The sequence below is a fragment of the Balaenoptera physalus genome (assembly GCF_965194825.1).
Source record: "Balaenoptera physalus genome assembly, chromosome: 4".
NCBI lineage: Eukaryota > Metazoa > Chordata > Mammalia > Artiodactyla > Balaenopteridae > Balaenoptera > Balaenoptera physalus.
Genome location: NC_138891.1, coordinates 41656799 through 41671568, shown reverse-complemented (window position 1 = coordinate 41671568; position 14770 = coordinate 41656799). Strand labels below are relative to the sequence as shown.

Sequence of the window (14770 nt, the reverse complement as noted above, 5' to 3'; positions counted from 1 at the left end):
ACTTTTTAAAGCATCATATTCCTTGGTTGCTATTATCTTGGCTGTTTGGACGTTAGTTGGTTTTGCTCCCAGCCCCAGTTCTTGGACTGAGGCCGAGTGAGTGTAAGCCAGGGTAAACTAACCCAGGAGTTTGCACAGATTCAGGAGAACCTGCACATCCCCTAACCCTTCTCACTCCAGGAATGATTTAGAGTGTGTCTCCCCCCCCACCCCGTGGATGGGGAGGTATGTTTTTATGTAAAACCAGGTGGATTCATAATTAGTTCCTTACTTGTGCATCTCTGTAACAGGATTTTTCTGCGTATTGGGGGCACATTTTGTTATTTTTTTGGATTGCTTTAGGGGACAACCTTTCTTCCCTGCTTCATCATGTGGAAGTGTGTTTTCACTCCATTTTCTAAAGAGGCCACTGTATTTGCCGATATTTAAGTGTGCTGTCACGAGGACAGTGGTTTTCAGTGGTTGGCCCAGCCTGTTGCCGTTGCTGGAAGTCCTTCTTGGGTTGAAGCAGCACACTGCTTGCTGAAGGTGAGGATTCCAGACTGCTTGGGAATGCATCTTTTCCAGCCCACATTCCAGGGCTTGAGCGTTTCTGTTAATGGCTCTGTGGCTGCTGATACTAAAACAGAGGCCCTGGGGTTGAGTTCTGAGTGCAGAGTTCTGAAGTTCTTCCTGCTTTTTTAACTGGGACTTCCAGCCTTGAGCCTCCAGAGGATTTAGATCCAATTTATTCAAACCGTGATGTAAATTTCTGGTTAAACAGCCTGTAGTTAGGCTGCTATCTTTATTCTGCAGAAGTACATTCTTGCTGTTTGCTGTAACCTTTGGCATGAGTTTCATTTTTAGAAGGGGGTCTGATCTATGCATTTATAGCAGTGTTTTATTTTCAAGCAAGTAGAGAAATCTATAAGATGGTTTTGTGACTTATAAAAACTTAACTGCGGGGAGGGGCTTGGCTGAGTTCTGTTCTTTCTTTAGCTGTAGGAGCCTTTTGTGAAAGGAAATCTCACCTGGAACCTGCATTGGTAAAGCGTTCAGAAGTGGAGCTGCTCTGCTGGGGGGTTACTGAGGGCTGATGAGGGGCCGTCGAGGCACCCTGCTGGACCCCTGACCCACTCCTGTCGGGGGCAGCGTGGGAACCAGCTGATAAGATGACTGCTTGGGTCTCTGGGAGCTGTCGTCCAGGAGTTTGTATCTACGATGTCTGCAACGGGAGGTAAACCCCTTTCCAGTTCACCAGTGATGGATGTTTGGGCGGCACCTTGCTCCTGAAGGGATCACATAATGCCAAACCATAGACATGTAAATTATTTAAATCAACAGGCTTGTGGAGACCTTCCAGCCTTCCTTTCCTCTGCAGTGATGACCGCAGATGACAGCTGATGCTCCATCAGCCTGGGTTCCAGAAGAGAACCATGAGAGCAGAGCCCCCAACTGATAGGCAATGAGCATGTACCTCAAGCAAGAAATAAACCTTTGTTTTAGGCCAAAAAACCAAAAACAAAAACAGCCTTAATGAATTTTGGATTTTCCCCCATTCTAAGCATGTATAATGGTTTTGAGCCAAGCAAGCATGTGCATTTTACAGTTTTTAACTTTTTATTTGTAATTGGGAATACTTTGATTTTTAAAGACTAAAGACTTTCTTATGTATTCCTAGATTAGGAAAAGAAATGAGAAACGTGTGGAAACCCATGAAGATTTGCCTTTCTCTACCATTTTTGAGTGCTGGGGCCTGAGCACGCAAATACTTGTATAACATGACATTTCCTGTACTTGAAGCTCTCACAGTGTAGTGAGGGAGAGAGGAGAAGCATAAGTAACTATGATGCTGTTTGCATGGTTATGATGAGTTACTGTGTGACCTTAATACGAGAGGCAAAGGATACTGTGGCTGTGTGCATAGGCCAGAGCCAGGCCGCCTGGGTTCAGATCCCAGCATCTGCCACTTACCCTGTAAGTGTCTATGGCCTCTTGGTTTAGTTTCCTCATCTATAAAAAGGGGAAGGTAATAACACCTCCTCCTAGGGTTTTTGGGAGGATTCTGTGCGTTTGTGGTAAACACTTGTAGAAACATGCCTGGCACTTAGTAAGCACGGAGTAAGCATTAGTTCCTATTGCTTCTGAAAAAGGTTACGTGAATGTATTGTCTCTGATGTTACATTGATGTCATAATTTATACTCCTAATTTTAATATCATACTCAAAGATACATACATGCAACTAAAGTTTTTGACTTGTTCTGACCAAATACATTTCAACTGAAAAGTTGATACAATTCAATTTTTGGAAAATTGTCATTGGGTTTTTTCTTTTTTTTTTTAACATCTTTATTGGAGTATAATTGCTTTACAATGATGTGTTAGTTTCTGCTTTATAACAAAGTGAATCAGCTATACGTATACATATATCCCCATATCCCCTCCCTCTTGCGTCTCCCTCCCACCCTCCCTATCCCACCCCTCTAGGTGGTCACAAAGCACCGAGCTGATCTCCCTGTGCTATGCGGCTGCTTCCCACTAGCTATCTATTTTATGTTTGGTAGTGTACATACGTCCATGCCACTCTCTCACTTTGTCCCAGCTTACCCTTCCCCCCTCCCCATATCCTCAAGTCCCTACTCTAGTAGGCCTGTGTCTTTATTCCTGTCTTGCCCCTAGGTTCTTCATGACCTTTTTTTTTTTTCTTAGATTCCACGTATATGTGTTAGCATACGGTATTTGTTTTTCTCTTTCTGACTTATTTAAAAGTTTTCTCAGCTCAGACTACTACAACAAAATACTGCAGACTGGGCGGCTTAAACAACAGACCTGTGTTTCTCACAGTTCTTAAAGTTGGGAGGTCCAAGATGAGGGTGCTGGTGGATTTGGTGTCTGGTGAGAGCTATCCCTGGTTTGCAGCAGGCCACCGTGTCACTGTGTCCTCACATGGAGGTTGGGGGGAGATCTCTCCAAGTCTCTTATAAGGTCACTAATCCCACTATGAGGGCTCCATGCTTATGACCTAACCTCCTAAAGACCCCATTTCCTAATACCGTCACACTGGGGATCAGGGCTTCAACATATGAATTTTAAGGGAACACAAGCGTTCAGTTCACAGCGATATTGTAGGTGCACTTTGCCTTAAACTAGGAAGCCACAGTTACGCTAGCTAAAACCAAATGTTTTGTCCTTAAACAAGGGCAACAACTGCATGGCCCAGGGTGACATGGCCGGGGGGACTCACGGTCTCTGTCTGTGCTGGCTTCAGACAAAGCTGGTTTTCTCCCCTCCCATGTTTTCTTTCCTCCTTAGGGTGTCTAAGGCCCTTGTGCATCTCTTGAGTTTTCCCAAACCCACCTTTGGGTGTCTGGCCAGACCACTCCCCAGAACTGACCCCTTTCCCCAAAGCTCTCGACTCTCAGTAGGGCAGCTGTCAGCTGTTTTTTATGTTAATTCTCTGATTCAGTCATTTTTAGGTGTGAGAAACACTTAAACTGTTTATTTCCTTTTTAAAAAGTAATTTGTTATCAAATGTCTCTAGTAGGCTAGGTCTGGGGCCTGTTTTTAGGGGGATCTCGTTCTCACCAAGTTACTTTGCTCCCACCCTCTGTTCTGGAAAGGCAGGACCCTGCTTTTTTTGCTGTCGTGTCTTGCACCAGATGGCCTCCTCTGCTGAAAGCCCCCGATAGCTGAGTGCCCTGGAGGGACAGGGCGTCACTGAGGTCTTCAAGCAGACAGTCTAACAATTTAAAAAAATTGGTGTTAGGCACTGACTAGATGCCAACACTGTACTGAGTCATTGAGTCCTCACAATAGTGCTGTGAAATAGGGGCTACAGTTTTCTGAATTTCACAGATAAGAAAATAGTAGCAAAGAGGCTTTAACCAATTTGGCCCGGTCACCAAACCCAAAGGCTAGTAATCATTGTCAAAGATTGCTCACATTTATTGTGTACAGATTATGTGCCAGGTGCAATGCTAGTGCTTTGTAGGAGTTGCTCCATTTAACCCTGGATCGATCAGATCAAGGTTCTAGTAGTATCTTCACTTTTTTTGTTGTTGTTTTTGGCCGGGCCGCGTGGCTTGTGGGATCTTAGTTCCCCGACCAGGGATCGAACGCATGCCCCCTGCAGTGGCAGTGCGGAGTCCTAACCACTGGACTGCCAGGGAAGTCCCTATCTTCACTTCTTAGAAGAGGAAACAGGTAGGGTGAGGGCAAAACAACATGGCCACATCATACAAGTTATAAATGGCAGACCCAGGCTTAAAACAAAAAAAACAGAAAACTGACCATGTAGTGAAGAATGCAATTAGTTGTGAAGATGTTTCTTGGGCCAGTCATGTTTTTGAAGCATATGTCATGGCAATTTCTAGAACGAAAGCGACCCTTTGTGTGCCACTTTGTCCCTTTGTATAAACCCAGTCTGTAGCACAGTCAGCAGGCTTTCCTCTCCTTGTTTCTGGGCACAGACAACCGGCCAGACAACAGACAAGTCGCCATTCGATGGGCGGGCGGGGGGAGGAGGGGGAGGAAGGCAGGGTTGGGGGGGGGATGGCAGCAACTGGACAGCGCCAGCTTGCTTCATCAAAGCCATGAGTTCTCGCCACATCAAAGCTGCCGACCCCAAAACCGATACTTAAAGGCAAGAAACTCCTACCTGTGAATCACCTGCCAGTCATCCAAGCTTGGGGAGGAATTCCTAAAGAAAAGAAGGTATGTGATGGGATCCAGCTTGATGATTTCTATCTAATTGTACATCACGTGGGGTGAGACTGAAAAACGAGTCAGTTTCCCCACACGTGAGGACCTGGGGTGGCCATCCACGCTCCCCTCCCTGTTTACAGGGATAAGACTGGAGCTCTGGAGGGGAGGGAGGATTCACATGAGGAAAGGTAGGGGGGACAGGACAGACTCTGAATCGTTCATTTCTTACGACCTTTTCATATGAAGGAGGAATGTGATTATCAGAGTTTGAAAATTACATGGTATTCCATCAGGTAAATCTTTTAAAATTCTCATGGTTTAAAGAATTAAAAAGCACATCTCTTAAGCCAAAGGAAGGCAATTATCCATGTGGTTCAGGCAGAAGTTCTATATAATTTAAAGCAAAGGGAGAGTTTTTTGAGTTGTAATTTAGAAACAACTTCCCCCTGAGAGCCCAAAGGGTCACAAAAATTAGAATAATTTGACTAGAAGACCTCTTAATGATGCTTTTCCCAGTTGGTGGATGTTATCGTGTATTTGTTTAATGCACAGTATGTTATGGGGCTGTGGTTAATAGGGAAAAACATTTTTATGTATTTTATTTTTAGATTCAGATGTTGAACAAAAGTAATAAAGTATATTATCAAAAACTAACTCATTCAACGGCCTCAGTATTAAGTCAGATCTAGTCTTATGAGGCTCCCTTTAAAATATGAGATTAAAGGAACTAGGAAATGAGTAAGAATCTCATGGCATTCTTTCTAAGGTGATTTTGTTCAAATTTCATCAGAGTTTTCAGTTTTCCCATGATCTGTATTTTAACACTCAAAGTATTCCAATCACATTAGAAAAATATGAGAATTACTTTAATTCAGTCATTTTATTTTAAAACAACATAAGGTATATCTCAAATCCACTTGGCAATAAATATCTTAATAAATATAACATAAATAAATATAAGTTAGTTCACAGGCTTTCATGAACACAAAATTATATAAATAAATATTTTAAAATAAATTATGCTTGAGTGTTTGTTCCTACAAACTCTTTGGTACTGAAATAGCTTATAAATTCTTGCTCTTCTATTAAAGGGAAAAAAAGAAAAACACGTTCTGGGAGGACATTTCCCCTCCTTATCAGTTTGCTCATGAAAACTTAAAAATAACTTATCCATAGTAAATATGAAATAGACTTGATCAAAGGAATCATGTGGATAGGACAGTCACATCCTGCAAATTTGGAGTAATGACTAATGTAAACAAGCATGAGAATTCCTGTTCCAGCTTAAGTAGGAACAGGTCAAGCCACCCCCCGCCCCAGTTCTTAACCCATGCCCTATTACAATTTCTTTGGTTCCAATATTTATAAAAATGACTTTAAGTTTAGGAGAGACCTCAGCTTTTTAGGAAGAACTCAGATAGCTCATCATTCTGTCGATGGTCACCACACGAATTCTGAAGGCATGAAGAAGTATGCAGAGCTTGATTTTAGTCTTATAAAAATCCAGTTCTTCCAGGGAGGGTTTCTGTGACACAGTCTCGCTGTGGGAATTCAGGGCCTAGGAGAATAAATATTGAGCATGACATAGACAGTATTCCAAAATTAAAACGTCCATCCGTAAAGGTGGGTGAAGCCAATACGTGTCTCAGAGCCTGCAACCCACTCCCTCGCTGCATCTCCTAAACCAAATCAAATCTACTCCCAGCCAGATGGGCAGGCAGAACCTGAGAGAAGAAATGCTCATTATCCAAGCACATGGATCTTCAGTGAGCTCTGAAAAGACCCTGAAAGCTATTTAGAAAATCATCAGTGGGAGTTGTATTTTAGAAAGAAACAATTCTGTTAAGATGACATCTGCTGTGATATCTAATTAATTTTTATATGTTACATTAAGAAGCGGCATCCTTTTTAGAACAGGGAGGTGATGGATTGCTATTGATTGGAAACTCTCAGTCAGTATCAGACCTGTTGACTAAAGACACTTATTCATGTGAGCTAAATAAACCTGGCAGTTTGAGCCCTTTAATTTGATAACACAATGCAAGACCATATATTTGCACAATGATCAGCAGTTTTGCTTGTACTTCCTCACAAAAAGCTTAAAAGAAAGGTAGGGTGGGTAAAGTCATCCCATTTTACAGAGGAAGAAACTGAGGCACAGAGGGACAAAAGGTCTGGGCATAGTTGTCTGATTACTGGTAGAACTGATTCGACTCTTGGTCCTGAAAATGAAATATCATCTACAACTCTCTAGATGGTAACATTCTTTGATACTTGCATGATGTTCACTGCCTTTCAAACAAGTAATCTGGCACCCCCCCCCCCAAAAAAAAAATTGAAAAAGGATGAATGAAATAAATTTCTTTTCAGACAATCATTTCTGATGCCGTATTATTATCCTATGCCCTGGCCAACATGGCACTCACCCTGCTCTTTCTTAAGTGGATAATTCTGTGTTTTATGTTAGCATCATGTGCTATGGTGATTCAGAAAGTTACAAAGCACATTCTTGTCTATGAGTAACACTGTGGTTGTCCCCAGGTGATAGGTCATTCTTTTCTTTCATTCACATTTTGGTTCAGCATGCGTCATATCCAGACACCAGCCCCGCTTGTCTTCTCTAGCAGTATTTGCAGATATGCATGCCAGCCCCTTGCATGTATGTCCCAGAGGCTTTAGAGATGCATGAGAAGATGAGTGCAGTGGAATCCCTTTGATGGGAGTTTAAGTCCTGCCTCTGCCGCTTCCAAGCTGTGTGACCTCAGACAAGTGGCTAACCCTCTAAGCATTGGTCTCCTCATTTGCACAGACCCCCAAGTGGTTGCCAAGGGGAGAGCATAAGGAAATGTATGCACCTTTGCCCAGAGCCTGGTGCATACCGCATGGTCAGCAAGCAGGAGGCTGCTTTCCTTAATATGACCTGCTCATGTTGCCCTCTCTCTAGAGGTGCCCTCAAGGCTGTCTCCCCCAATATGTAGCTGGCTTCAGAAGGGGGCATTTCAGGCCTCCCCCAACCCAGGAAGGGCTGATGGTATACCCCTTCATCAGGGACCCTGGCTGGCGGTCTCAGCATGAAGAAGGCCTTACCTGCATCAGCTCAGCAATAGCTGCCAGCATGTTCTGATCCAGAAAGATCTGCCTCTCAGGATCCATCAGAAGCTTTGCGTTCATGGCCTGAAACTCCATGTGGTACATCTTCAAGTCCTCATAGATACTGCTAAGGCACAGGGTCTGCATAATATGACAAAGTGGGGAAGGAACTATTGAGATGGGCTAAAAACGTACCCCCCCTTCCCCTGCCGTTGCATTTGAGGAAAGATTTTGTGTCTTACCATCATAAAAGAGCTCTTTCTGGAAGCCAGGCAACTCCCATTCTAGAAGAAAAAATAATCAGATATCAATGACATGAATTCATAATATGAGCTAAAACCTTCAATTTTCTGACTTACAGTTATTAAAGAGGTCTCTCTGGAAGCCAGGCAACTCTCATTCTGGAGCCAAAAAAAAAAAAGAATCACACATTAAAGACATTAATTATTAATTCTTAATGTAAATTTTTCTGACTTCTCAAACATATCTTTTTTTTTTTTTACTGTGGTAAGAAATACATGTAAAATTTACCATCTTAACTATTCTTAAGGGTGTTATTATTTTTTAAATGAGAACCTCATTCTTTTTAAAAAAAAATCAATTAATTAATTAATTATTTTAAATTTTTGGCTGTGTTGGGTCTTCATTTCTGTGCGAGGGCTTTCTCTAGTTGCGGCAAGCGGGGCCCACTCTTCATCGCGGTGCGTGGGCCTCTCACTATCGCGGCCTCTCTTGTTGCGGAGCACGGGCTCCAGACGCGCAGGCTCAGTAGTTGTGGCTCACGGGCCTAGTTGCTCCGTGGCGTGTGGGATCTTCCCAGACCAGGGCTCGAACCCGTGTCCCCTGCATTGCCAGGCAGATTCTCAACCACTGCGCCACCAGGGAAGCCCCATCTTAACTATTTTTAAGTGTACAGTTCAGTAGTGTTAAGTATATCTCACACTGTTGTGAAAAACCACGTTTTTATAATTTTTTTTTCCAAATTGAACTTCTACAATGGGACCTGTTAAAGTCCCATGGTGATGGACCCCAGAAGCATGCACATTTTTGGAAGAAGACGAGGTCTGATGCACAGCTCTTAACTGTACGACAAGCTTTGGGAGGAAAGCCTCTATACCGTGGCTAATTCCAGTGGTAAGCAGGCCTCCACTGTGCTGGTTCTATCTTTGGTGATATCTTCATGATCAATCTCTTCAGAAGTGCAGGAGTACAATTCTAGGGTTTGTCTGGCCTGTAAAACATAAAGAGAAACCCAGTTTACAAGATTAATAAGGCACCCGGCTCCCCATGGCACTGGCACCAAAGCGAGAGCCGGCTGCCCTTGACCTCCACCTCTGATCTGTAGGAATTTTAGGGTCTTCATAAGACAAAAGGAAACAGATCATTTACACTCTCTCTCCATCCCTCCTCCCCTTTTGCTTAGGACATGTTTCTCTGGATGATACGTTTTTCCATTACGTAAACACTATAAATCATTTCAACAGGCTGTGCTAATCAGCCTCTGTACCACGCTGTGACACTTGCTTCTGGTGAAAACCGTTTTTTCCTTTTGCCAGCATGGCTGTGTTTTATGAATATCTTTTTCAAGTATAGCTTCTGAAGGGGGACTGTTAGGTCACTACTTGATGAACATAACAAACATGCAACCCTAAAGACAAGCGGAGATTTAATATGGGTGTACACACACGCGTGTGCGTGCACACACACAGATGTCATCTTACAGGCATGTTGACTATAATTATGATATTTATCTTAAGAAGTCGATGACTTTTTGATTGAAGAGCGAGATCATTTTTCCATTTAACAAGCCTGATGTGTGCCAGGCACTATGCTAGGTACTAAGGAAGGTGACAAAGGGGACTATGTTATGTCCCCCAGAATTCCAAGTTCAGCTGTGGAGTCAGGCAAGTGCCCAAATGACCAGGAGACATGCTGGCAAGTGAGAAGGGCTGAGAAGGGTCAGAAGGCTCTGGGAAGGGGGTGGAAAGGGAAGCAAAGTCTTCCCCAGAGATGGGGCATCTACAGAGGAGGGGGGATTTCAGGCAGAGGGAACAGCGTGAGCCATGAATCAAAGCTTGAGAGGACAGAACATGCTGGGGTACAAGCAGTTAAATTCCTGTCTGTGGTAAGCAGAATAATGCCCCTGCCAAAGATATCCACCTCCCAATCCCTGGAGCCACAGACTAGGTTATGTTACGTGGCAAAGGGGAATTAAGGTCGCAGATGAAATTAAGGTTGCTAATCAGCTGACTCTAAAATAGAGAGGTTATCCTGGAGTGTCTGGGTGGGTCCAGTGTAATCACTGGGTCCTTATAAGCAGAAAAGAGAGGCAAGAGAGTCAAGCTCAGAGTGATGCAGCATGATTAAGTCTCATTTGTTGGTTTTGAGGATGGAAGGGGGCCACCAAGGAATGTGGGCTGCTTTTAGAAGCTGGAAAAGGCAAGAAAATTGGATTCTCCCCTAGAGTCTTCAGAAAGGGATACAGCTCTGTTGACACCTTAATTTTACTCCAGTGAGACCCATTTTGGATTTCTGAACTCCAGGGCTGTAAGATAATAAATTTGTGTTGTTTAAAGCCACTAAATTAGTGGTAATCTGTTACAGCAGCAATAGCAAATGAATACACTGTTCCTGGAGGTGGTCAAGGAGATCGAGGCAGCTGCTATCCTGAGCAGGTTCTAAAAAGTTAGATTTGCAATTATACTTCAATAAGAAAAAAAAAATTCCAAATAATACAATAGTTTTATTTCTGTGATAATTGCCTTCCTTTATTCCAAAATGAAAACGGCGACTATCTCTCTATTACTATTGCATGGTTAAAAAAGATGACCTTCAAGAATCTATAAAATAGTGCCTGGCTTACAGTACGCAGTCAATAAGTACTTGTTGAATGAAAAAAATGAATACATAGAGCAAAAAATAAATAAATTAGACTTGAAAATGTGGGCCCACTGCTATAGTTTTTCAGATCTTTTCAGGAGAAGCTGGAAATTTGGATCCTTATATGGGAGGTCTACTTTTTCAATGGCATCAAACTCAAAAATCAAAATGAAATAAAAAAGACATGGCCAAACTCTACAGATCTGTGGGCTAGATATGGCCTGTGAGTCACATGCATTTGTCACCTCTATTTTCTCTGCAAGTAGCCAGCTGATTTGTTCTGGCAAAATTGATGCAGGAATCATATTAAAAAATCAAATTGAGTTCTGCAATCTTTCACCTTTGGTGCTGCATCTGAGAGTAGAAGAGTCAGCTTTTTCACATAAAGCATCTATTTAAATAGGAGCTCCTAAATTTTACCCATATCGAACCTTTCTTTAGGAATCAAAGCACCTATCTCTGCAGTTTTCACTTGGTGAACTGCCTTTTTAATTAAGATGGATTGAACTGTAAGGAACAACTGGCAGCACGTTATGAAAGATCAGAAGGGGAAAAAAAGAGTTCTTTAAGAAGGACTCGTGTCATTGAGCTTACTTTAAGATATTCATAAAGCAACAAGCAAGAAATCTTCAAGAAAGATTTACTAGAGAGCAGGAAGGCGAAAGGACATCTTTTAAAACATCAGTCTTAGGCCGTTGCAGCAAAAGCAATAGATGTTGGAGTGCTTTTAAAGGAAGAAAAAATATTTTTTTTGCATTAAAATATGAAAGCTAAAAAGATGACTGAAGCTGTAAATAAAATTAGATAACTCTCTCCCTAGAAAATGAAGCCTGGATGTGCACTGTCATGAGCTCCCTGAAATGTGATGCTCCAGCAACAAGCCGAGCCACCAGACTGGAAGCTGGAGAGGAGAATTAGACGCAAGGCTAATTCATCTTCGCAGGCCCTGGAGCACAGAGGCCGCCCCTAATAGCGGTTTCCTGGATTGATAAGTGTGTCAGAGGAACAGTGTGGGCCTGACACAATTCCATCTCTGTTGGCAGGCTACAAGGAACACTGTAAGTATCCACTTTCCTCTGTGTAGACACAGCCCAAACGAATGCCATTATAATTTATCACCCCTCCTGCTTTCTCTGGAGACACAGTTTCATTGAGACTCTTTAGCTAATAGTTGGGCCATTTGTAAAGTTCCCTCTTCTTCTCTTAACAGCTCCTGATTAACTTCCACAATTTCCCTGCAGTTCCTTCAGGTGACCAGCGGTTCGGAGATGCCCCTTCACTACAGAGGCTGCAAAGTGGGAACCAGGACATTGAAAAGCTCACCTTCTGAAGGGTGTTGCTGACGGCTCTCAGCAGGTTTTGGGAGTGGTTGAGGCACTGGAACATTCCGGGGCCCTCTGTGGTGGCGGGGAGGTTCCTGGCCAAACTAAAGTGGTCCAGGTGGTGGAGGAGGACCAGGGTGGCCACAAGGAGGAGGCCTGAAAGGGAATGGAGGGGCAGGATGAGCTGGCCTACCTCCATCTTCCATCTCTTCTGGCCATCTCCACCCATCCACTTCTGGGCGCCAGCCTCCCTCCACCCGTTTCCAGGCTTCCTTCAACAACTGAGGGATGAATCAGGTTCTTGGAGGACAGCGCTCTGTGCTAGCGTTAGAAGCCTACTCGCTGTCACGGCCACCTTGTGAGTTCAGACAGGGGTGTGGACAGAGTTCACCCAGAAAAAGTCTCCATTTCAGGAGGAGGGAAAGTGAGGCCAGGTGGTGAAGCGACCCAGTGTTTTGTAAGCAGTGGGGTGACAAAGCCTCGCTTTGAAGCCGGCTGGGATCTGCCCTCTTAGAGCTGTAACCTAGAGACCCTGGGCAAGAAACCATCCCGTGGGGCCTCAGTTTCTCATCTGTGAAGTGGGCATAATACTTAGCTCACAGGGCTCTTTCAAGGTTAAAAGAGACGATATCCTATCGAGCGCAGGGTAAGCTCGCAATGTCTTTCCCCCTTTCTTTCTCCTCTGCCCGAGACTGCTGACTGCCTTCCAGGCTCCGCGGAGCCTGTCCCAAGTTTCTGCCTCCTCTTCCCGGCCGCCGCCCCTCCCCACCCGAGTGCCGAGCGCTAGTCTCGGGCTGGTTACTCACTGCGCGGCGGGCACATGCTGAGCGGCGCTGCGGGGGCACCGAACCGAGCGGCCAGCTAGAAGCAGACGGGTGCACGCGGCAGGTGAGGGCGGTGGTTGGGAGGCAGACCCGGGGGGGTCACATTTTTATAATTGCCCGAGGCGCGGCAGGACTTTCCCGGGACTCTGGTCTCTTGCTTTCTTTCTTTCTCTGTATCCTCTCTACATCAGCTTCTCGGTGACACGTGGAGTCTGGCCCGCGGGGCTAGCGGCGCTTTCGGATTAACTCCCAGTGCACCCGGCCGCAGTCGTTCCGGGACGGCCCCGCCGCCTCCGGCCTGGCCCAAAACGAAAGAGAAATTCGCGCAGAGTCGCGGCGCGGGGTCCCCGGGCAAGCCCGACCCCTGGCCCGCCACCCTCGGACGGCCCCCGCCCCCAGGTACCCAGCCCTGGCCCCGCCTCCCTGCAGCGCCCCCTCCCGACGGAGCACCGAGTAGGGCCACCCGCTCTCCATCTGTATCCAGGATGAGCCCTGACCTCTCGCCTGGTTCTGGCCGGGGGTGGGCAAATCATTCATTTATCATTCCTTTATTCAGATAGTCCACGGTGTGCCAGGCCGACATTGTGCCAGGTGCGGGGCACCCAGCAGTGAACAGGTCACTTTGGGGGCACTCCCACACCAAATCTGACTCAATGTGTTTTGTTCCTGGGTACCCTCTTAAACACGGAAAGGGATGAAACCAGACTGGCTATGCAGTATATGCAGTAACTTACTCTCCTAGAGAATAAGGGAAGGATGAGGTAAGCCTTGAGATGTTACCATGAACACCTAGTTTTTTACAGTGTCCAGGAGAGAATCGTTACAATTTAGTGGGATGGATGTACAGGGTCTTGGCAGGAGAGGCCAGAGAGAGGGCACATCAGCAGGAGCAACGGGGGTGAGGAGGCAGCAAAAGCTCCCAGACGCAGGGGGCTGCGACCTGAATGTTGAAGGGTGAGTAGGCATTAGACCGCTTGCAGTGGGATGGGATGCAGGTTCTAGGTTGAGGGAACAAGGGTCAGAAGCACAGCCTGGGAAGGGAGAGGGAGGTGGATCTAGGGGTCCTGTACAGGGTGTGAGGTTGCTGAGGGTGATGGGGCTGTGCGGTGAGGGTAGTAGATGCTGTGCTAAGGAGTGTACATTCTGCTGAGGGTGGTGGGGAGCCTTCTAGGGTTTTAGGCAGGAGACATGGTTGGATTTGCATGATGGGAAGATCTTTCAGCAGTAGTATAGAGGATGGATCCCAGGGGTCAGGAGTGGGGGGGGCGTGGCCAAGGCCCTAATCAGAATGGAGGGTGGGCAAGAGGGATCCTTAGGGTGGGGAGGGACCAAGACTTGGTAACTCCTCAGGTGAGAGGGATAGGAAGGTGCTGAGAATGGCTGAATGGAGGTTGTTCCAGTTCCTGCACAGGGGTTACTGTAAGAGGGGAGTGAGTTTGGAGGAGACACTGAGAAGTTCCACTTTGGATGTGCTGGGTTTGAGGTTCCTGTGGGACTTTTCAGTTCACTCATTTCTACCACGAGCATTAGTCACCCTGGGTGTGTGTGAAAGGGAGGGGTGTGTTTGGTCACCTACTCAGCATCTCTGATGGATCTGACTGCACTAAAGCCCCAGGACTTCACAATGGAGCTGCCAGTGCCCACCTTTGTGCAGATGCACTAAACTTGGATAGGGATAAGACTTTTGGAATACAGGAGAGAAGAGAGGGTGCTTCCTCTGGATCCCTGTTGAAGTCGGGAAGGATGAGGTAAGCCTTGAGATGTTACCATGAACACTCGGCAGGGCCAACCTTTACTGAAGATGGAGTGATGAAGCCAACTAGGAGAAAGGAGAAAGCTGTGTTAACCCCTTGTCTGATTCAAACTCTCTCTGTTGTTGGCATCAGTCCCCCTAGCAGATCATCTGCTCAAGGGCGATGAGGTACCCACCATAGGGGCTTGTAGATGTGTGTATAATGGGAGCAATAGTT

General features: G+C 45.4%; 2 protein-coding genes and 1 long non-coding RNA gene across 9 annotated transcripts in view; 2 read left to right on the top strand and 1 right to left on the bottom strand.

Annotated features, from left to right (window-relative positions):
- The window catches only part of LOC309659124 (NACHT, LRR and PYD domains-containing protein 1a-like), a 38358-nt gene extending 36851 nt beyond the window's left edge, over positions 1–1507 (top strand). For 2 of the 5 annotated variants that reach the window (XR_014262613.1, XR_014262615.1), the window contains 3 exons: positions 343–528; positions 979–1216; positions 1324–1507. The gene's annotated coding sequence lies outside the window, so the exon portion shown is untranslated. Of the gene's footprint in view, positions 1–342; positions 529–978; positions 1217–1298 lie in introns of all 5 variants that reach the window. The other 3 variants (XR_014262614.1, XR_014262611.1, XR_014262612.1) reach the window with 3 other exon arrangements.
- A 3047-nt stretch (positions 1508–4554) lies between these two features.
- IL12A (interleukin 12A) lies at positions 4555–13194 on the bottom strand (the record flags this gene model as incomplete). Of its 3 annotated transcripts, XM_082461066.1 has the most annotated exons (7): positions 4555–6242; positions 7772–7915; positions 8017–8058; positions 8134–8175; positions 8892–9005; positions 11978–12132; positions 12783–13194. In XM_082461066.1, 7 exons carry the CDS (start codon positions 12796–12798, stop codon positions 6087–6089), a joined length of 669 nt encoding a protein of 222 aa, XP_082317192.1. In that variant the 3' UTR covers positions 4555–6086. The 3 variants fall into 3 exon arrangements, with proteins under 3 accessions (XP_082317192.1, XP_082317193.1, XP_082317191.1); XM_082461067.1 differs by lacking the exon at positions 8892–9005 and having other exon boundaries at positions 12783–12813; XM_082461065.1 differs by lacking the exon at positions 12783–13194 and having other exon boundaries at positions 11978–12205.
- Positions 12746–14770, top strand: part of LOC309660448 — a 35623-nt gene continuing 33598 nt past the window's right edge. The window contains exon 1 of the long non-coding RNA XR_014263406.1: positions 12746–12864. This is a non-coding gene — a long non-coding RNA (uncharacterized lncRNA). The remainder of the gene's footprint in view (positions 12865–14770) is intronic.